Genomic DNA, 23,977 nt, shown 5'->3' with positions numbered 1-23,977 from the left:
TTCACCCGATTTTGACATCTTGATTTTCTCGCTATTGTTAACTCGTAACAAAAATTGTTTCAGTGGAGGCTTGAACGGTACCGAGTGGAGCATAGTGATTCCATTAGTTTTTTCGTGAGTGGACACGTAAAGGTCATATAAAGGTCAACTTTGTTTTTTTAAATGGAATGAGGTATTTTTTGATATTGGGTTGGCAAATAAGTTCGTTCGGTCTTTTTGATTTATTCCACTCTAAAAAGCCGAACGAGCTTATTTGCCAACCCAATACATCAATCGATGCAGCTGGACATTCGTTATGAAAAGGTACTAACCTATGTATGTCGAAAAGTTAGTTGTTCAGGAGATATTTCAATTTAAATAATTCTAAAACACCATTATGTAGGAGTACGGATTTCTTTGGAAGCAAAGTGGCGACACTGACAAAAGTGCACAAGGGTTGACATGACGAGAGGCTGACCGTGAAACAGACTTCTCTTACGGGTACAGGATCGAGGTTGGGGTAGTTGGAGAGTAAACCATCGAGGTCCAACAACTCTTCAGTAGCCGAGAGTTGACTTCGCGACGGGGGTTCACGTTGCATGTAAATTACGCGAATTAGCGCGTCGAAAGGTGAAGTGTCGAGTTGCTCGACTACACAAAAGGAAGAAGAGAGAGAGAGAGAGAGAGAGAGAGAGAGAGCCGCGTGACGAAGCGGTAAGAAAGACAGCTCTCTCTTCCTGCGTGGAAAAGTTCTAGTTCGGACGAGACTCTTCAAGCCGGCTTCGAACTTTCGACCTCCGAACACTTTGAGCCATTCGACAGAGAAGTTTCCGCGCCATCGACGTTCCCGAGGAACTTCCCGACGGCCGACTAATGAGCGCCACCGCGCGGACGTCGTTAAAACGCTTCGAAGCAGCTTTAAAGCCGCTTTCGAGCCGCTTCTGAACGTTTTAGAAGCATGCTGCGAGTGTATCGCGACATTTCCATGTTAACGATCTTGTGAAGATCGTTGGGAACGTTTAGTGGAACTACTAGATCGTCTCGGTACTCGCTCACTTAGGGAACTTCGTCTCAAAGCCGCTTCAAAGTGCTCCGAGGTAACGTTGCAAGGAAATTTACTTTTGAAGATCATGGAGGATTATGTGGCGAGGAGAATGCAGAATCGTTTAGATACTTGTTCGTTTGTGAACTTCGTCTCAAAGCTGCTTTAAAGCTGCTTTAAAGCCGCTTCAAAGCCGCTCCAGAGCAGCTTTAGAGCCGATTCAGGCAGATCCTTTACCCACAATTTTTCCAGATCGCTAGGAAGACCTGTTTGTAAGAGAACTATGATATTTTGTGGATAGTTTTCTGAGGAATTTTGCTCTAAAGCCGCTTCAGAGCAGCTTTGGAGCCGATTCAGGCAGATCCTTTACCCACAATTTTTCCAGATCGTTAAGCAGATCTGTTTGTAAGAGAACTATGATATTTTGTGGATACTTTTCTGAGGAATTTTGCTTCAAAGCCGCTCCAGAGCAGCTTTAGAGCCGATTCAGGCAGCTCCTATACCCAAAATTTTTCCAGATCGCTAGGAAGATCTGTTTGTAAGAGACTATGATATTTTTTGCCGCTTTAAAGCTATTTCAGAGCGCTCCAAGGTGACCTTGCAAGAAAATTTCCTTTTGAAAGATCACGCAGATGTGAACTAACTCTTATGAACTATGATTTGAAGTAACAATTTTACTAGATTGTTTCGTACAACGCAATTTCGCTAGAAAACGTGTTTGCCCGGATTCTGCAGCAGTCTCTTCAATCTCGGGGACAAACGAGTATGTTTGGCTGTTTTTAAGTTTACAGAGAGGGAGAGCCGGCGAGATACAAGGGTGTTTAGCACTCGAGAAGTAAACGGGGTTGCTCGGCGTGGCAAGGGGGTGCAAAGGGAGAGGCGAACTGCAGAGCGCAGAGGTGTAACAATGCATTCTACAGGCTTCCCACCCCCTATTGGCCCATTTACGAGCTCGTGCATTCTTTTTTTTTTTGTTCGCTCGAGACGACTCTCGATAGCCTGTGTGTTCTAGGCGTGTTACAGCTGTTACACACCTGCCCTGCCAGCGCGAATTGCGTTCCAAGATTTATGCCGGATAAATGTAATTCATCACACGAATCGATGCGGAGAACAATGAAGCACAAGCATACCTAACTGGTGCCTTTTTTTAAATCAATAACACACGAACCAATTTGCACAAATCTGTGTACCGTGCACTGTACAAACCTGGCATTACCGTTCTATCATTTGTCAAGAGTTTGCCGACCGTTTTTCTTCTATCGACAATGTTGAAAGAGATTTCTGGTGTCTTTTAGAAGCCACAATTTATACTGTGCTTATATCCAGTGCATTTTAAAGGTCACAATTTACATGGTATTAACACAGACAATGTTTATTTTGCATAAAAATCCGGAGTCTACTAATCATATTGCTCGCCCTAATAGAATAGAATAAATAAATAATACAGTATATAAATAAATTTATACTGCACTCATATCTAGTGCATTTTAAAGATCACAATTTACACGGTATTAACACAGCAATGTTTATTTTGCATAAAAATCGAGAGTCTACTAATCATATTGCTCGCCCTAATAGAATAGAATAAATAAATAATACAATATATAAATAAATTTATACTGTACTCATATCTAGTGCATTTTAAAGATCACAATTTACACGGTATTGACACAGCAATGTTTATTTTGCATAAAAATCCGGAGTCTACTAATCATATTGCTCGCCCTAAGAGAATAGAATAAATAAATAATACAGTATATGTATAAATAAATTTATACTGTACTCATATCTAGTGCATTTTAAAGATCACAATTTACATGGTATTAACACAGACGATGTTTATTTTGCATAAAAATCCGGAGTCTATTAATCATATTGCTCGCCCTAATAGAATACAATAAATCGGTTTTAAGATTTGGAAGGAATGGAAATTCCTGGAAATAATTGGATTTGCAGAGACCGTAGACTCGTACTTCGCCCAGGTCTATAAACGTCGAAGTATTTACTTCGGGCGAGTAGCCATCAGTCTACAGACTCGTGTACTTCGCGGCAGCACTTCGTGGCTATACTTCGCCGACTTCACTGGCTACGCTTGGCTGGGGGAAGCAGAAGAAGCTTTCGAGCCGGAACGCTGATCGAAAGCAACGAGGGAAGCTTGGGCTAATGGGGTCGTAAAGGGTAAGATCGCACGTGCAGACTCGCGAACGCGAACACCATTATCGTTGCCTACTGCCCTCGATTCCGTCCTGTTTTCCCTTGCTACGTTACAACCAACTCTTTCGGAACACCGGCTCGCGAAACGTAATTTCCGCGCGACTCGCTCCTAATCGCGCGATTATCGCCTAGCTAATTGTTTGCGCGGACTGTTTCTCGATCCTTTAACTCGTTAAATTTGTACTTTTCTCAACTCATACACCAGCGACACGAAGTACAATTTATTTTTTATTTGTGTATGTAATTGCTCTGTTCAACGGCGGTTTCGCATGCAATTTTATTGTATCAAACCAGAGTAGGGAAAAATTAAATAAAAATTTTGAATAAAGTGGTTTTTTTCCAAGTGGGTTGTAAAACCACTTTATTCGAAATTTTTATTTAAAATTTTTACCCAACTCTGTATCAAACTCACCCTTTTGCAAGGCAATTTATGCATTTGTGACAAAAATAGGTAGATGCGATTTTAAGCAGTGGGCAGATTTAACAAATTTTAAAGCTTCAATCTGTTTGTTGCTGCTGACGAACGTTGTTGAAGCATGAACGAAATTTGTAAAAATATTTTACTTGTGAAAGGTTGAAATCGATTTGCAAAAGGGTGAATTTGGAGTGCGAAACCTGTACCATCGCAACCCTTATGTAGTCAACGAAAATGTATAGATTATTTAAAATCTTTTGTACTTAACATATTTGCACAAATTCTCATTTTAAGATTCGAAATTAATATATTAGCGAGCAAAGAATGGACATTCAAAGAAATTTTGTAATATTTTTAGAGGAACCTTAACAAGTTGACTACACGAGGGTTAAATGGTAGAAAGTTTCAAAGAATTGAGAGGAGTATCGATATTGTTACTTTCAAATATCCGAATGCGTTTCTATTCGGTTGGCAAGAAAGTAATTTCGGTACTTTAAGGTGAAATGATGATGACCTGCAATCGCACAAAAAGACGATTGATTTTTTATAATCAATTAGAAGCATTGGTTTACGAAATGATCTGCAAACAAATTTTCCAAAAATTATAATTTACAAGATTACATGCAAATATAAAAAAGCATTTTCGAAAACTTTTTTATTTGGGCCCTCAATGTGGGAATTCAAAATATATGTTTTATAGATCTATGTTAGTTATACACATGCTGAAAATTTCATCGAAATCGATTAACATACACACGAGCTACAATCGGTTAAAAATGGTAAAAATCGTAGTTTTGCACCACTTTTGATCAGTTTCTGCTTAAAAAATCCACAGAATCGTACATCTTTCGATGCGTGTCATATTTTCCTGCGTCCACCGATTTCGATGAAATTTTAAGCATGTGTGTAACTAACATAAATCTACAAAACATATCTTTTAAATTTTCATTGAGGGCTCGAATAAAAAAGTTTTAAAAAATCCCTTTTTTATTTTTGCATGTAAACTCGTAAATTATAATTTTTGGAAAATCTTTTTTGCATATCATTTCGTAAATCAATGCTTGTAATTGATTATAAAAAATCAGGTCGTTTGACACAATTATAAAAAAGTTATTCTATTTTAAATGGTGTACGAATACTTTGTACACCCACTATAAACTGCTATAAAGTTCTAGCTGTCCCTCGTCAACATTAACCTCTTCACAAATAACATGTAAGATATGATATATTCGATTGTAAAATATGTGGTCACTAATGACCTCGGCGTTAATGCGACCACATTAAAATAAACCATAATTAAATAATAATACTATTAAATGTACGCATTGCGAAAGAAACTTTTGGGACAACCTGATACATTAAAGTATATATTGCTCGAATAAAAAAATTGGGTTCTATATCAGGTTAAAATACCGAAATTACTTTCTTGCCAACCCCATGTAATGTGTCTCTAAAATAAACCTGCGAACCTGCGCAGGATTGTTTTCCATAGAGAACAGGTTCATTGTTCAGCGATCCAGCGGCGTGGATGTTGTTTTAGCGGAGCGGTGCGGCGAGGCTTTCACTTTTCCCGTTCAGTCCGACCTTCGATCGATCTCGGTAGAAATCAGACCTCGTGATTCACGGTGTAGAAACGGTGAATCGATCTCGGTTGTAACGCGAGAAAAAAAGACCGTCCGCGAATAGATTCAAGGGTGGTGGTGGCGGTGGTGCGCCAATGGAGAAGAAAAATGACGAAGGGAGAGGAGGGAGAGAAAGGAAGCAAAATAATACGCGATCACGGTCTTAGGTTGGAAAACACGAGGCGCGAGCAAATTAGCTAGAAAATCACGCGACGAGAGAGTGCGCCAGGAATCGAAAGCTGCACCCTCGCTTTTCCACCCCTTTCCCTATTCGCCGAGCCATTATTGATAAAACAATTAATGTACCCCGTCCTGTGAATCGAGATTTTTCACTCGTCGACCGGCCCGGTAACGAAATTGCGATCCACTCGGTAATAAATAAATGGAGAAACGCACGACAGAGGCAGCGCGAGCAATAAAAAACGGAACAAAAAAGCCAACCCAGGACAAAAAATATATTGTTGATAAACGACGAGCGCCTGGCCGTTACTGGAATTTTTTAATTAAATTTAATGCGAGGCCGTTTCGCCTTTGCGAGGTTGTTTATCGAATGGTCGCGATCGCGCGGAACAACGCGAAATCACGTTTCAAAGAACCCGCAGAGTTACCTTTTCGATCGTTTTTTGCACGGATCTAGTTGCCGTTGTTTACAACCGCGGGCTTTCTTGCAACGAAGCTTCGGAATTTTTCAGGATTGTTTGCTTGTAACGACAACGCGGAATTTTTATTTCTACACCCGCAAAAGTTTGCACGAAGAAAAAAAATTTTACGGCGGTGAACAATTCGTTGTGAAACGGCACCAAAAAATGGTACATCAACCTTCATGATGTCGTTGGAAAGGGGAGACTTGGCTCTTTCAATTCGTGGTGGTTTTATCGGTGAAAAAAATGTTGGAAGCTGTGCAGAAGCGTTTGTGACGTCAAAACAATTTAAAGGGTTGATAAATCTGCTATGAAACGAACCAAAAAATGTTACGCCGATTTTTATGAGAACGATGTAACGGAAACTCATCAATTCTGCATTCCGTGGTGGTTGGATTGGTGAAAAAAATTTGTCAAGCTTCCCATAGGCGTTTGAGCCCGCAGAGTCGACGATGGAAAAAACGAATTTAGGAGAGCGAAAAATGTGTTTGAAAAAAAGGTATCGAAAAGTGGTTCATCAATGTTTGTGGGACTGTTATAAAAAGGAGACTTCATTTCTCGCAACCATTGCAAGGTTTATCTTAAAAAAAAATTCCGGACACCGATGACACAAAATTAAACCTTGAATAAACCACCTGTTTCAAATAAAACACATGACATTGAAGAAAAGCGTAGAGTACAGAGCATTAATAAAATGTATAAAAAAAAACTTTTTAAAAACCACGCTTATATTAAAATGCACGAAAAAGGTGAAAATAATTTTTTTCCTGGTTCTCCATAAAATACCGAGAATCCAGTTAAACGTTTAATAATATTTTTCCCCAAGATTTTGAGCAATTAGTTCAAAATTTCTTGTGCTATAAAATTAGTGTCAGAATAGATAGAAAAAATTAATATAAATTTAAATAAAATCATGACAATGGTGACTATAAAAATAAAATCATGGTGCGCTAAACTGTATTGACGTAATCTTCGTGGGCGGTCTACACTTTTATTTTTATAGTCACTAATGTCACGATTTCATTTAAATTTATATTGAATTTTTCTATCTATTCCGACACTAATTTTCTAACAGAAGAAATTTTGAACTAATTGCTTAAAATTTTGGGGAAAAGTATTATTAATCATTTAACTGGATTCGGTATTTTATGGAGAACCAGGGAAAAAATTATTTCCTCCTTTTCAGTGCATTTTAATATAAGCGTGGTTATTAAAAATTTTTTTATATATTTTATTTTCTACTTTTATTGTCATCGGGAGCAAGTGTGTATACAAAATTTCAGCAAGATTGGACTATGGGAAGAGGTTTAAAATTCGAGTACAAGATTTGACGCATACAACAACACGGCAAATTAGTTAATATAAGCGTGGTAAAAGGTACAATTCTAATCTCCAATAAGGCCACAAAAATGTGCGTGCGAATATTGAAGGAGGACGAACGCGCTGACAGAGTCCCAGAAAAAAGTCGAAGGGAGTAAACGATTTAATAAATTGCAATAGCAACTGCACCGTGGATCGTACGTGAGTGTAACAAAAATGAGCGAATACAAAACAGAACAATAAATATTACTTTTCAGTTACATAAATGATGAAAAGAAGTAGCAAGCGTATTCTGTTGCGTCTGATCCGCAATTTCTAAGTAGAAAAGGCGCTCGTTGGTCGGACACTCGACTGCCAAACACGATTCGCGCGGGTGTTCATCAAATTCCCGGCAATATTCCGGTCGCGTGATGATCCACGATTTCCCCGGCTGGATTTCGAGGCTCCGGGGATCCCTGGATCGCGTGATCAGCCGCGATTTCTCGTGATTCCACGACGAGCGACGCGTTCCATTACGCGCGAGCATCGAGCACCGTTTCACGGTCTAATTACTCAGCTCGAGGATTGATAAGCATCGATCGCGACGCGATAACGAACGATTGCCCTTCCATGCTCGTTGAAACGGGCCACATTTAAATTCCATTAACCCCACGACGCCGGACGCGACTCGGACAACTGCGACGATCTACAAAAATGCGCGACTGCGTCGTCATTCTCGCCTTCGTTCACGAATTTTTCTCGGACACCTCTTCAAAGACTTCTCCATTAGGTTCGACATTAACACTTTACACTCCTTTGTCGAGTGGGAAGAAAAATTCGGTGAAAAAATCGGTGAAAGAAAAATATTTTTTAGTTAAAAACAAGTACAAGTACCACAAATGTAAATTACAATAAAGTTTGAGAGCTATATTTATAATATAACTAGTCAACAATATTGTTTAAAACAAGTCTGCATTCAAGCAACTGTCCTTTGAAGTAAATTGAAAGCTGCTCTGTCAAAAACACTGCAAATTGCTCAACTTTAAGCAACCATAACTCCTGAACCATTGATCTTACAGGATCGAAACTCCGATCTGCAGCCGCCCCGCGTGCAAATCTACTGGATTACATACCAAACACATCATAATTTACAGGAGAAAGGCACACATTTTGAATCCGGTTTACCAAAATTGAAAAATAATTCAAAGTGCAAAGTGTTGAATCATTTTCTCTTTCATTCTCACAGCTAACTATTGTTGGATTGACAATTTCAATTTTGATTAGCAGATTTAATGTTGCATCATCTTCGACTAATTGGAATAATTGAGAAGAGAAATGAATTTCTTCGTATCTGCCGTATCCTGTGATTAATCCCCGCGTTTATGCGATTGCCGGCGCGTTCGCAACACGTCTGCGACTAATTAATCACTCGACTTTAGTTCGCGGGGCGAAATAAATATTAGAACGCCCGGTGAACGCGGAAAGGAGTTCTGCCGGTTATTGAAAGTGTTGAATTAATAATGCTAATTGCAGTTTCCGCTGCTCGTACAATTCACGCGCGTGCAAACTGTCGAGTGATTAAAATGTTCGACGCGATGACAGCCTTTGTTCTCTATCGCGTTTGTTGTATCGGGTCGGAAATATGTTGAGATTTTATTTAGATTATCCGATGTTCGCTTTGTTCGCGAAGTTGGAACGTTTTTAGTGAACGATGCACATTATATAACTGATTAGAAAACGCTGCGTGCACTCGTTTACGTAACGAGAAATTGCGATAGGAAATCGATTATCGGATGTATAGTTAGCCGAGACTAGACCATGCGTCGTTTCTGTATCAACGTTGTGACACGCGGATTAGCAATTTTGTGGGAGACAACGTATTCTGCTGCAACGCTGCCTGAAATGTGTTCAGATTTCTTGTAATCAGAGCATTTTTATTTTTCTTAAATGATCTGATAATTCTACAAGTCAGGTGAATCACAATTCTGCCTATGACAGTGTGAAACTTCCATAAGAGTCCACTTGTTTCACTAATATCAAATAAAACTACAATATTTCTTTTGCTAACTGCTTCAATTAGTGTCTAAATCTAAACACAGTTTGAAAAAATCTCCGCGTGAAGCAAAAAAGTTTCGCTTTAAATCGTTCTTTTCGCCTCCTGTAAAATTAACTTTTTTGGGCTTAGGGCAAAAAATTTTTTTTTTTAATTTAATCAACGATTGACGAATTTTCTACTTCAATCGTTAATCGCAATTAACAATTAAACTCCTTCTTTAGTCGTTAATTGCGGTTGAATTACATTCTTTTCAATGGGATTCTCGTCAATCGCCGAGATAATTGCTGAGATTTCGAAATGAAATACGAAATCAAAACTGTATGCATTTACAGCGATCTAAGCTAATTCATCAACTGCGTAAAATTTAAACTAAAGGTAAACAGTTACCCTTTAAGCTTAGAAATATTAGTTGCCCGACCCAATATTAAAAAGCTTGTTTTCTCATTTTTAATTTCTTAAAAAACTGCAAACTACGAATTTAATTTGATTGAATGTAAACTTTGTATGTATGAATATATACATATACTGCAATTTACTTCAGTGCAGCAGAAATAGATCTCAGTTGAGATCTAAAATGCTTAAAATATAAAAAAAACTGTATGCATACTGAAAAAAATGTGAACTGAGTTTTTGTTGAGATATATTTCGGTGAATTCTCCATCTCCGCTCTCTGTCTCTCTTTCCCTCCTCACTACAATTTATTGATGGACCGTGTGGCGATTAACTTCAACAATTGATTAAAACAGTCCCCGATGTTTCGATGATTTCTTTTTTTAATCAACGATTGACGATTAACTTCATCAATCGATTAAATCAATCGTTTCAATGACTACCTTTTTTAATCGTACACATTAATCAATCAATCTTGGGTAACATGTTAATTGATTAACGCCCAACTCTGATGTTACACGATGTCACGTGACTGATCCAGTACTGGCAGAGAGGAGTTAATAACTGTGTTCTCCTCAATTCGAGTGAATTCCCCTGATCTGACAACTCTGCTCCGGGAGCATAATGTCGCAGCCGTTGTAGAAATGATGCAGTTTGCATGAAACATGGTCGTTCAAGGGAACAGCTCTGCTCGAAAATAAAACGCTCGGTGCCGGAGGGTTCTGTTTGTCGGCTAATAGGTTTTCCGCGTCCTGACGCGTGTCGAATGCGGGACACAATTTGCTCTGGGTGCTTGTTCGTCGAACAGAGAACGGATCCGTTGGCAACTCATACTACCCACCTATCTTCGATAAGCATCGCTTATCGTGGCTCCGCCCTGTTTCTGCCCGTTCCGAATCACCTAATTGCACACCTCTCAAATCGAGATTGCTGTATCGCGTTCTGAAAACACAGAAACACGGGGACTCGAACTACGCGACTGGGTCGCCAACAATGGAAATATTTAACAATCGATTTCTTTCATGCGAACAACCATCATTCCACACGTTTACTCTATTATATTCTGGTATATTCTAGTATCTTCTGGTATATTAGAGTACAATGATACCTCGGTATACGTCTGCTTTGGAGTACGTCCAATTCGGAATACTTCCTGGTTGGACGTGACAAATTTTGCTGGGTATACGACTTCTGTTCGGTATACGACATAAATTTTTTGTGTGAATTTTGCGTCATTTTTAAATAATTATCTCAGAGGAAAAATTAAATTAATATCAATTATATTTGGAGTTGATGTAATTATTAACTGACTGATCATACAAGTAAGGATCAGTAATGGAATTACTGATGAGATCGGCGTATGATCGCGAAGCCCGCGAAGACGCAACACGGAGAGATGAAAGAAAATGATCAGTCGATCGAGTGTATCGGTATCAACGGCTTGATACAGATGGCGAGTATGTCTGGTGCGATGACAGATGCTGTGATATAAATATAAAGACGGGGATTGGAAAATCTATAATAAAATTTCAATTTTTATTTATGTGTTTGAACAGTGTTTAAATTACTTTACAACCCCATTAATGTAGATATAATATCAGTAGGAGTTTTTTTGACATGAGAACGGATTAACTCCTTGCCCTGCAATATCGTGTCAGACTCGTGTTGAAGATTTTGAACACACTCTAATAAATATGTATGTTATTAATATCCTTTAAACCGAGATGAAATTCTATTTTGGTTTTGTTAATGTATAGTTATTGAAGGACATTTAGGCATGGTTTTTAGGAAATCACGAACTACGAAGAAAGTTCTAATCATTGAAACCGTAAAGTAAATCGTAGGGCAAGGGATTAAGGTCGTATACCGAGATACCACTGTATATTCTGGTATATTCGAGGATCTTCTTATATCTTCTTGTATATTAGAGTATTTTCTGGTATATTCTAGTACATTCTGGTATAATCTAGTATCTTCTTATATCTTCTTATATCTTGTTGTATATTCTGGTATATTCTAGTATATTCTGGCATATTCTGGTATGTTCTGGTATATTCTGGTATATTCTAGTATATTCTAGTATATTCTAGTATATTCTAGTATATTCTTGTATATTCTTATATATTCTGGTATATTTTGGTATATTCTAGTATATTCTGGTATATTCTGGTATATTCTGGTACATCCTGGTATATTCTGGTATATTCTGGTATATTCTTATATCTTCTTGTACATTAGAGTATATTCTGGTATATTTAACTGCGTTCTAATATATTCTGTATATATTCTTGTCTATTCTACTATTATGTACTATTCTACTTAAGTTAAACAGTCAATTTTATCGACTGAAATTCGACAACGACTGTTTCGACGACAGTCGAACAATATTTAACAAGTTCTTAACAAGCCAGCACCAGCGATATCGCTTCCAACTTCTTGGACCACGTTATGTCATTGTATTAGTCACGTGTACGCTAGCTATTTGGGTAACCTGCGCTTGGAGTTTCGCCAAAATTTGAATACTTGCTTGTTTACTATCCCTTTCTCATCGCTGCCGAGTATTCTGTAGACCTCCGTCGCCACGTTGCATTTATCACGAGATAGTGTTACTGCTATTTGCAAACGTTACAATGTAACCCCCATTGGAATAAATTAAGTGTTGCGACACGAGCGTTGGAAATCGTCCTAGAATATCCTACGGTTTCATACTTGAATCGGGATAGAATATTGTTATCACTACGCTGAATATTGGCATGGATTCATTCAAAACAACAATTACAGCCTACAAACTTTATACAAAGTGCGAAAACATTAAACGATGATAAATATTGCCCAGCTTTCAGTGAAGAAATTGGTCTAATTTTGTGAAATCTCCCAGAGCGATTTCCTGCCCATTTCTTTCTCTGCTGTTACGACTTCAAGGTTTGCTTTAAAGAAATGGGATTTAGACGATTCGAATTTGTAAAACCGAACACGGACGAATTGCGATTGTGGATTTCTGAAACTGCAGGGGAGGATTTTTCACGCAACGAAGACCGTGGCCGGTCGGGATTTATCGGCGACCTTAATTGGTTTCTTAGCTGCTAACGCCGCTTCCTAAAGAGCTTCGGATTAGGTAATTCGGCTTCGATGCCTGGTCATAGAGCATAGTTTCCCCGTTGAAATTTATTGTGCCGTTCCTCGACGAAGTCTAGAGCTCGATTTCCTTATCAATGGATTGCAAAGTTCCCCATGATCCCCATGCTTAACAATGATTTTTATAACGGAAAACACTATGAAAATGAACCGAAACCTCTTTCCAATGATCTTGTACATATTATACAAAGGGTGTCCCAAAATATTATACTTCCTTAACACTAACCGTACCGAGTACAAAAGGTGACTAATATATATTGTTTTGTAAAAATCACAAGACTGAAGTTATCTAGATTTCTCATAAATTTTGATAAGAATATGTGCCTGAGTAAATATAAATGTATGTAATAATTTCTAATGGAAACACATCTTTATAATTCCAATAATTGAAAAATAAAAAATATGAAACCGGCCATTTTTAGGTTAGTGTTAAAAAGTATGATTCCTTTAGTGTTTACAGATCGATCACTGCCACATATCAAGACTTTTACAATGACGCAATGTTTCGTAATTTTCTGGTGTCGCACTTACTCTGTCTGGTTGTCCTCGAAGGTGAGCGAACCCTCGGTGTGCAAATACTGTTTGCCAGGCTTCGCAGTTCCTTCTACGGTGCGATATGGGACAACCACGCGTCCCCTGGCGCCGCTGTATCTCACCACCCGCAGAGAAAACTGTCCCACGCTCTCCACCAGCTCCACGTCCCTCTCGGGAAAGCCGAACACGCCGCTGTGATCATCATCGAGGATCATCACCGTCGCCAGACTAGGCGAGACCAGCATGGCCGGCTGCGTAGCGTTGCTCAGCCTGCAAACATAATGTTCCTTCGATTAGCTTCTTCGAAGACTAGACAAGAGTTGAAAGAGAACAAATTGATTGTACAATCAGACACAGCACTGCAAACATAACTTTTCGTTCCTTCGATTAGCTTCTTCGAAGACTAGACAAGAGTTGGAAGAGAAACAAATTGATTGAACATTCAGACACAGAAATCTAGACAAGAATTGAAAGAGAAACGAATTGATTGAACAATCAGACACAATCCTTCAAACATAATTTTTTGCTTCTTCGATTAGCTTCTTCAAAGACTAGACAAGAGTTGACAGAAAAACAGATTGATTGAACATTCAGACACAGCCAGATAGGATATAAAATTGTGGAACATAGATTTACGCGATCGATCGTTTAAACAATTCAGAAGGGTCAGTCTTGATGAAACCCAGGAAATCCAGGGAGCGTATTTCACTGGGACAGTGTGAAAGAGTGAGAACGAAAAAGAGAAAGAGAAGAAGACAGAGAGAGCGAGAGAGAGAGAGAGAGGTAGAGAATGCAAACTGACAATCTAGAAAGCGATTGCACAGGATTACGGATGAAAAACCGTGCAGCGCGTTTCGCTGGCTGATGCGCGAATAAAGTAAGCTCTGTCGCGAATGTTGTTCGTCGCCGGTGCGGCGGGGGTGTGGGGCGCCTTTAAAATTGCACGAGGAAAAATAAGAAGGCGAGAGCGCCCGGAGACTCGACAGGAAATTCCCGGTGCCTCGATTAGCATGCTTTTTAATTAGATCGGCGGACAGGCTGAGCGAGAAACTGGGACGTTGTCTCCGTTCGACGACTTCGGACAACTCGTGGAAGCTGTTAGACCAGCGAGGAACTTTCTAACGCGTTGTCATCTTGCTACCGGAAGGGTCGACGTCGTTACGGAAAATGACGCTGTTCGATCAATTGCTATGTTACGGTATAATCGAACGTTTATCGGCGACAATATGGATCTTTATGCGAAACAAAAATAGCGTAAGTTAATTGCAAGAACAGGAACATTTTCTACCGAGCACAAAATGCGACAGTAGTGTACATTCTTTTATAAAATTTACAAGAACGATTTTTCTTTTAATTCCCGCAATTTTTACAACACATGCTTGAACGAAGAAATTTATTGAATAATTTGTAATGGAATCATCCTTGCAACTTAAGTGACATTCTCAATTTCTTTCGGCAAAAATTTCGAAAGAAGACCTACGAAATGACGCTCTAGATCAGAAATGCCCGTTAATCTTCGTTCGGAGATGGAGATCGGCCCGTGATCTTGAACAAGGATCGACTAGACACGATGGTCGATCAATCGACAGCAATAATCGTCCGCGACGTGTACGTCGGCGTCGACGGAGCCGCGAATAAGTGGAGTGTCCCTTTGTGCGACGAGTTTATTCGGTAATGAAATTGCGCCGCGCGCCATCCGGCCAGAGTTAATTGAGAGACGCCGCTCTCTCACTCTCTGTCTCTCTTTCTCTATTCCCGACGATTATCAATTTATTATCGTAGCGAGCCGGTTAAACGGCGAACGCCCTCAGGAGCCTCGGATCGAATCGAATCCGCTTCCTGTTTGCGTCGCGGAACTGGGTCGATCTGGGTTAGGTCCTCTTCCGTCAATGGATGTCAGTAATACCGACGATTACAATTAGACAGAGGATTCGTGTAAGGAGAACGAAATTCTGCGAGAGAGTTCTCATCTTATTGAATTTTAAAGTCGTCGAAAGGTAAGTGTGTATGAAAATGTGCTTTCTAGTAGGCACCGTTCCAGTAGGTTAAGGAGGATGTCTAATTTTACGAGAGTTCTCATTTTATTGTTAACCCCTTGACCTGTAATGTCGTTTCAGACTCGTGATGAAGATTCTGAACAGAATCTAATAAATACGTATGTTATTAATTTCCTTCAAGCCGAGATGAAATTCTATTTCGATTTCGTTATGTACAGCGTTCCCGCTATTGATGCGATTTTCGGGTATGCGGATAATGTGACTTTTTTATTCCCACTACTAGGCGGTTCCCCCTTGAGCGGTCGATCGCGCTACAAAGAAATTGAGGTGTGTATTAGGGTGTTTAAATTGGGGTTTTATGATACACTTGATGTATCATTCTGAGGTATGGAATAGCATTAGTACAATACAACAATTTCCCGCTTAGCACTGTTGTTTACCCTGTACTAAGTTGGGGGGATATTCTTGGTCGCATCTATCGTATAGAAATTGTTGCGCCTATAGAGACGATTTACTGTAGTAGCCTTTATAGATCTCAAATAAATAAATCTGTAGCTGCCAGGAAGAACGCCGCATGTCACATACTTTCACTTTCGCGATATTGCCGTTTAAAGGCGTAAGTGTGTATGAAACTGTGTTTTCCACTAGACACTAAATAGACAGAGGATTCGTGTAAGGAGAACGAAATTCTGTGAGAGAGTTCTCATCTTATTGAATTTTAAACTCGTCGAAAGGTAAGTGTGTATGAAAATGTGCTTTCTGGTAGGCACAGTTCCAGTAGTCTAAGGAGGATGTCAAATTGTACGAGAGTTCTCATTTTATTGTTAATTAACATCGTTCAAGGACACGAATAAATACAATGTTTTCTATTCGCTGTTTCAGCAAGCTATAAAAATGGAAAAAGAATGGAATACTCTTGAATCCTGTGTCTCGTCAATTTTTAAAGTTGTTGAAAGATGTACTTGTGTGAAAATCGAACAGGGATAATGACAATGTAAAAATCTCTGGTAAATCATACCGAACGAAATATTTCTATTTAACAGTGCACTCTCTCGTTACGCCTCAGTTCGTCATTACCGGAGGTCGTTAATTTTAATATTATCGTAAACGCAGCATAATGCATTATGTAATACAGTTCAAGTATGCATTAGTCTTCGTTATGGATCTGCTCGTACGGAGCATATATCCTCATTACTCTATAATCATTATGAACAATGTATAGTAAAGCTGAAAGTTGATAAATCTGTAGCCTTCGCAAAGTTCACAGCGTTTTCAAATGAGAAAATTCAAAGATCAAATTAAGATTCATAGGTTTATTCATATATGATAACTAGACTGCGGATCTTTATGCATTTATAGCAAAATTGAGTTTATTCAATAAATTCAATAGCAAAATTCAAAATTGTTGGAAGATTTTAAAAATTGAAGACGTCAATATATAATTTCTCCTCTATTAAAATCATTAAGGGAAGAAATAACATTGAATTTGGTTTTTATTTCTTGCAATCAAAGCAGACAATTTTTATTTTGCATAAAGATCCGCAGTCTACTTATAACCCAGGATTAATATTCTTGTGTATAAAAATGGATATAAGATATTCCTCCATATTTTGTTACTTCATAATCCGAATGGACAGGGGGACGATCACTTGGTACGGGCCTAGCGACGAATGTCCCTTTAACCCTTTGCCCTACGATTTATTTTACGATTTCAGTGGTTACAACTTTTTTTGTAGTTCGTAGTTTCCTGAAAAAGGAGAAAATTTATATGTATTGTATGCCTACATGTTCTCCAATACATTACCAAAACCAAAATAGAATTTCATCTCGGTTTAAAGGAAATTGATAACTGTACACATTCATTAGAATCTGTGCAAAATCTTCATCACGAGTTTGACACGATATTGTAGGGCAAGGGGTTGAACTTCGTTCGTCTCGAGGCACGCACACGATTATGTTCTATCAGATTCTATCTCATCGACAGGGTCGTGTGGATCGTAGTATAGTAGGCTTTTGTCTATACGTATAATTCTACACAATCAAATTTTGCAAGAACTTTAACAGCTTATATCTCAATAACTATTTGTTTGCGACATGTGGCTCCTTTCAAGCTCTTTCTCTTCTTGATCAGTAGAAGGCGTTGATGTAAAAACAGACTTTAACAACAATTTTCTTTGTTATAAATAGACTCCGGATCACCAACAATGTGTTGCATTGCAATTGCTTTTTTGTTTTTGTTAAAATAATCTTTTGACTTCACACGCCACAATTCCGGATAATCACGATATGCCGCTATAAGCAGGGTTATGAAATCCCGATCCCGAACGGGACCCTGATCACTAGAAGGGGAGCTCGATGGGTCAGCCATGTTCTCATTTTGCGATCTCATAAGCAATTGATATTGAAGGAAATATTGACAATAAACCTCCTAGACGTTCAAACGATTCTTCAATATTGACAGTTAATATAATTTTCTATCAATATCCTTCAATATTTCCATCAATATGGTCCTCCGTCAATATTGAAGCGAATATTGACAATATTATTGATCGTCTAGGGGCCATTTTTCAAATGTCCACCGATCCAGAGGTGTAGATTCACCCCCACGACGGATGACCATTACTTTTTATACGCCCTGTACAATGGTTATAAAGTTTCTCCTTTCCAAGGGAATTAAGAATTACAAAAAAATTTTTAATCACTGAAATCGTAAATCAGATCGTAAGGCAAGGGGTTAAATGTAAAAACGTTTTGCAGATTTTTATCGTAACTGCAACGGTGAGTGGTATCGATAGTGACGTCCTCGCGATTCGTCGTTCCCGCGAAACACGTCGGACCTTGAAACAGGGCTGAGTCTCGTCTATGAATTGGAACGCACGGGAAAAACGGAAAAAGTGACGGAGGCCGATGAGAAAGGGGTGTTGCGGTGAGAAAGGAACGCAAAATGTTTCATTGTTTCGCGAAACGGATTGGACCCCGACGAAAAACGTTCCCACAACGAGTGAGAAAAAGAGAGAGAGAGCAGAACTCGGTCGAGGTCGGCGAACAATATCTGCTTGCCACCGAGATAAATAAAAAATGAAAAGGATCGTTCGGAAGCGTTTTAACGATCATCAGAGCCGCTGACGAGGAGCGCTTCGCTGCGACAATGGCGGCCAATTTTCTATCACGTCGGATTCCACTCTCGTCCCGAACAAGATACCGCTCCACACGAATTTGTAAAACATTAACGAGCAATCCGCGAGAACGTAGCGCGTCTGGCGAAATTTTGTTTTCCACTTGTCTCGAGCATTTGCAATCTTTATGCATTTATGACGAGAACTATTAGGCGTAATTTCAAACGGTGAAAACATTACATGAGTTTAAAAATACTGTTACATATTACTTTGAACCTGTTAAATATATTAAGACAGAAAATCAATTTCTATTTCGTTCCAGCATATTGCAATTTAGGTAGAACATTTTTATTTTGCATAAAGATCCGCTGTCTGGTAATTATTATATCTCCCCACTCTATTGTCCCAATGTCACGTGACCGATCCGGTGGTACTGACAGAGAGAGAGAGAGAGAGAGGGTAACTTTTCCTCTTCAAAAAAGTGTAGACCTTTGTGCATTCATAACACGATCAAATCTTGAAAATACGAAAGGTTCGGTTTTCCAAGAATTTCATCTTCGCTGAAGCAAAATAATTTCCCCGATACCAGAGTTGGGCAAAAATTTTATTTAAATAAAAATTTCGACTAAAATTAGTTTTTTCCAAGTGGCTTCTAGACTTTTTATTTGAATAAAATTTTTGCCCAACTCTGCCCGATACTAATTTCGCGGCGAAGAGCAATAGTCATTTTTTCGGACCGCTTCCGACGATGGAAGGAGATGTTGGTCGAGTTGAAATTGGTTCGACAGTATTAATTTAGGATCTAGAAAAACGAGAATGATTTTTCGGAATATTTCAATAACGAATCTGACAGTTTTGGCAAGTGAACGATCGCGCGAGGTAGCACAGGAAATCGGCGTGTACCGGCGACGCGCGACGGTCAGCGTCCCCGAGGACGGTCATCGAATCGAATTTGGCACTCGGTCATCCCCAGTCGGTTCTGGGTCACGGGGAACCCACCCCCGCTCGGGGAATATCGTGGTCGAGCGATTGCAGCGACGGGTGTGCAACGATGACACCGCAGAATCCAGTTTGGGGGCTGTTCTGGTTTCAGCATTTCCAGAAAATCGATTTTTCTTCTGTTCCAGGTTTCTAGATACCGATATTTTTAACGGCCGATATTTAAAGCGGCGCAGTTTCGCGGAGACAAATCGTGCAACAACGAACTTTGCTTCATTTTAAATTGTATATTTTTGAAAAATTTACTCGCTCTAGGATACTGATGAAGGAAAATGATGATCTTCAATTTTCAGAGACTGTGGAGTTTCGAAATTTTTTTTGAATGTGACGATTGGCACCTCCCCCGTTAACCCCTTGCCATATCATTTACATTACAATTACAGTGATTAAAACGCCTCTATCCCAAAAATGTCGCAGAAGAGAAAAGAAAATTTATATTCTCTGTATGGTTACATATTTATTTTAATGCTGAAATATTGATTACGAGCGAATCAAATTTGATTTCATTTAAAAAGAAACGCGTAACATTCATACTTGTTAGATTTTTAAAATCTTCATGACGAGTGTGACTCGTTAAAATACGGCAAGGGGTTAATTTCCAATCTATTTGAAATTTCATCCACCGGATTTCGTCATGAATGCATAGAATCCTCAGCCTGGCATTCATTAACCAGGCAAGTCACCTTGTTCGACCTCTAAGCGGTCTAATTCGGCACTGCCTCGCCTCGAAAATCCCCTAACAAGACCGCTCCTCACCTGACGTAGAAATGCTCGTCCTCCTCGAAGAGCTCGTCATCGATAACCGACAGCTTGATGGTCTTCTTGGTCTCGCCGGGATCGAAGGTCAGCGTGCCCTTGGCACTGATATAATCGGAGCCAGCCTCGGCGGAGCCATCCTCGGTGCAATAATCAACCGAACATGCTTTGGTCAGGTCTCCGCCAGCCCTGGTGACACCGACCTCGAATGTCCCGACGTTCTCCATCACGGTGTAATGTCCTGGCTCAAAGAAGATCCTCATGGCGTTGACATTCTCGATGTCGATGCTCTCGGCTTCCTGCCGTTGTAGCTCGGCCTTGACCTCGCTCAGATCACTCTGCGCCCTCTCGCTGATCTTCTTGCTGAGATTCCCGGCGCCGACCATCTTCCTGGTAGCCTGGACCCTGTAGAAGGCCCTGCTCTTGGGTCCTTTACCCAAAACTTCCTCGTGAGCCATCACCTCTAGCTGCTCGAGCGGCTGAGTAGGGAACTTCTTGCGCAGATCTCTCAGGGTCTTGATGTAGTCCCTGCGAGTCTGCTCGAACTCCTTGGCCTCGGGCGTGTCGCCGTCCATCATGTTGTGGAAACCGTCCTGCTGGGGCTTGATCTCGAGCTCCACCCCGCCGTCGGAGTCCCCGGCCTCGGCTTGCACGATCACGCCCCTCTTGTTCATTCGGTACCCCTTATGCAGGTATTTGTAGATCAACAATCTCCTATCGGCCACGTACGCGGTGAGAACGGTAGCCGGGAAAAAGGTGAAGGTCAACACTCCTTCCCAGACCTCGAGGACACCGGGACTCACCACCGCCAGTATCAGATACAGCCAAACATAAGCGAAGATGCTCCATGTGGCGGTGACGAAGAAGACTCTCAGATGCTTGATCTTCCTGGTCTCGCCGTTCGGTATCACGAACACGCACAGCGCGATGATCACAAACAGATTATACGCGGCTGATCCGACGATCGTACCAGGGCCCAGCTCTCCGGCTTGGAAATTCTTCGCCCAGATCTCGATGATCGACAGCAGGATCTCGGGCGCGCTGCTGCCGAGCGCCATCAGCGTCAGGTTCGCCACCGTCTCGTTCCACACCCGCACCACCACGATCTGCGGCTCCTTGCCTTGCCGGCGTACCACCAGCTCCTTCTCTTTAGACGTGATCACCTCGATCGCCGCCATAAACCGGTCGCTGATGATCGACACCCCGATGAACAGATATAACAGCAGCAGGAAGTACACCACCCCGCGGATGATCAAGTCCGAGAGGTTCAGGTTCTCCACGGGATTCCACAAAGGCACCACCAGGCCCGGCTCGCACCGGACGGAATAATTGCCGGACATCTTCGAGGTGTCTGCACCCGGAACCAACGAAACAGAGAGATATCCCTCTCTCTTATCCTCGACACCACGGAAAACAAAAAACGATTTTCACCCCTTCTGGTAAACGCTAGAGAGAAAGAGAGCACCGCACACTTGCCCACTGCTAATTCGTTCCCGTTGTCGCGCACCTAGAAGTTTTGTCGAGCACCTCGAAGAGTCTCGCCGGACGGACCGGGTCGGAGAACACCATGGGAGAGAAGAAACACGGAAGAGGAGAGAACGCGGACACCGGGCGAGTCGCCGCGCGTATCTTTATCACCCTACGTCGAGGCCAACGAACATCCGGCCGATCGGCTATCGGGGGCTGTCGCCGACACCAACGCGGCAGCAGCGAGCACCCATCACGAACAGGATCCTTGCTCGCACACGGGGCGACAGAACCGTACCGGGCCGTGTTCGAACGAACACTGAAAGAGGAGAAGAGAGAAACCGTGCGAGCTAGAGGAGCGAGCGAGGCGGCCGGGTGGAGGGGAGGTAACCAGCGCCGAGAGTCTCCCGAGCCGGCTAGACGCGCCCCTCCCCCTCCTCTCTCGCGCAAACCCTCACCCCACCCCTCGCGATACCACCGACGATAGACGCTGTCTCGCTCGAGCCCCCGGTGTCGCACCCCGCGGCCCCGGGACGCGTCTTTATCGGTCTAGCGACCATCCCTCCAGCGCGTTCTCCCTTTTTCTACGGCTCTATACGCCTCTCTCTCGCTCTCTCTCTCTCTGTTATTGGATCTTTGTTTTCAACCCCTTCCGACAACCGAGGTCCGACACCGTCCTCCTCGCACTTTGGCTACCACCCTCTACCAGCGCCACCGTTCAAGGAAGCGCATGCGTTTCGTCAAACCTATTCGTCCACCCTCTTCCCACCCCGCCAACGACACCACCACCAACGCCACAGCTATACTCTTCTTCTCACTGTCCGACTGTCTGTTTGTCTTCTTGGGATACGGGCTGACTTCTAGTACACCGTCGACCCTGAGCATCGCCACCCGCACCCATGGTTGATGACGATGATGATACTGTGGACAGCTTGATGATTATGCGGACGAGATGCGGGACTCTTCGAAGGTTTGGATTACCTTCCGTGTTGGAGAGGTCATTGATAGAGAACCTTCTGCATCATTCTGCGTTCTGCAACATTTTTGAAAATTTTCGTGAATGCTATAATATAAAATTCCCACAGAATTTTCGACACAATTTCAACAAACATTAAGTTTATGCATTAAGCAAGCTCTGTTCAACAATTGATTAAATCAGTCTCTCCGATTTTTCGATGACTTCTCCTTTTAATCAACGATTGACGATTAACTTCATCAATCGATTGAATCAATCGTCCATTTTTTAATGATTACCTTTTTTAATCGTACACGTTAATCGTTCAATCTTGGTTAAAATTTCAATTGATTAATGCCCAACTCTGATGTCAAAGCGTTAGTGATCAAAACTTCAAACGGCAATATCTCGAAAGTGAAAGTATGCGACATGCGGCGTTCTTCCTGGCAACCACAGATTTATTTATTTGAGATCTATAAAGGCTAACTACCACTAAAAGTAAGATTACATTTGTTTCCGCTTTCTTAAAATTTGCATAGAGAAATTAAAATTTCCATAAACATCCGTAGTTTACTGATAATAAATTATAAATTATAATATTTCTGGCATCTTTTTTATTAACCTTCCGTCGGGCGTAATATCTGGTCCGCCGAGTTCGGGCGCAATGTGCTTGACGGGCCCACATTCAAAAAACATGATAAACACCTAATTAAGTTCATTTATACAATTGCTATTAGGGAAATAGTGCACTTGGTGAGGTCTATACTCGTAGGGCCGCCCTTTTGGGCCATCCCCAAGGGTGTGGGTGACTGTTTTCGAGGTACCAAAGAGGTACCTAAATGATCGCGCTGTGCCCCTCAGATCAGTTGCGCCCAACGGAAGGTTAAAGATGCTTAATCTCCTCTTTCTGCAATATTCAACATGTACATTTTCGTCACTTTTTTCCGTACCTTAATTCCGCGTAAAAAAAAACTCGACTGTACAGGGTGTAAAGAAATTATACATATGTCGCGGCCATCATAGGATGATTTTATACCCTCGATTTGATTGAAATTGAACTAAGGTCTCCAAATTGACCTTGACCTTGAATTTTAAGGTCAAAAGGTCAACAATTTTCTTTTAATTGCATCGTATTTTACTCATCGCAGTTGAGTTGCGACCCATGGTTCCTTTTGCACTTTTGACCTTCACGACGAGTAAAATATGATGCAATTAAAAAAATAGTTGACCTTTTGAACTTAAAATTCAAAATCAAGGTAATTTTGCGGCAACTTCCTTAGTTCAATTTCAACCAAATCGAGAGTGTAGAATGATCTTACGGTAGACACTGCATATAATTTCTGTACACCCTGTACTTTCT

The 23,977-nt window shown here is 40.9% G+C and overlaps 1 protein-coding gene across 4 annotated transcripts in view; it reads right to left on the bottom strand.

Annotated features, from left to right (window-relative positions):
* Positions 1–21,995, bottom strand: part of Calx (sodium/calcium exchanger 3) — a 225,698-nt gene extending 203,703 nt beyond the window's left edge. For all 4 annotated transcript variants that reach the window (XM_076427238.1, XM_076427239.1, XM_076427240.1 and 1 more), the window contains exons 1-2: positions 20,196–21,995; positions 13,325–13,597 (exon numbers count right to left, since the gene is read on the bottom strand). In XM_076427238.1, coding sequence (XP_076283353.1) covers positions 13,325–13,597; positions 20,196–21,535 — 1,613 coding nt within the window. In that variant the 5' untranslated portion in view covers positions 21,536–21,995. The remainder of the gene's footprint in view (positions 1–13,324; positions 13,598–20,195) is intronic.
* Positions 21,996–23,977: the final 1,982 nt, after the last annotated feature.

Source organism: Lasioglossum baleicum, chromosome 7 (genome assembly GCF_051020765.1).
Source record: "Lasioglossum baleicum chromosome 7, iyLasBale1, whole genome shotgun sequence".
Taxonomy (NCBI): domain Eukaryota; kingdom Metazoa; phylum Arthropoda; class Insecta; order Hymenoptera; family Halictidae; genus Lasioglossum; species Lasioglossum baleicum.
This window is presented reverse-complemented; position numbering and strand designations above follow the sequence as displayed.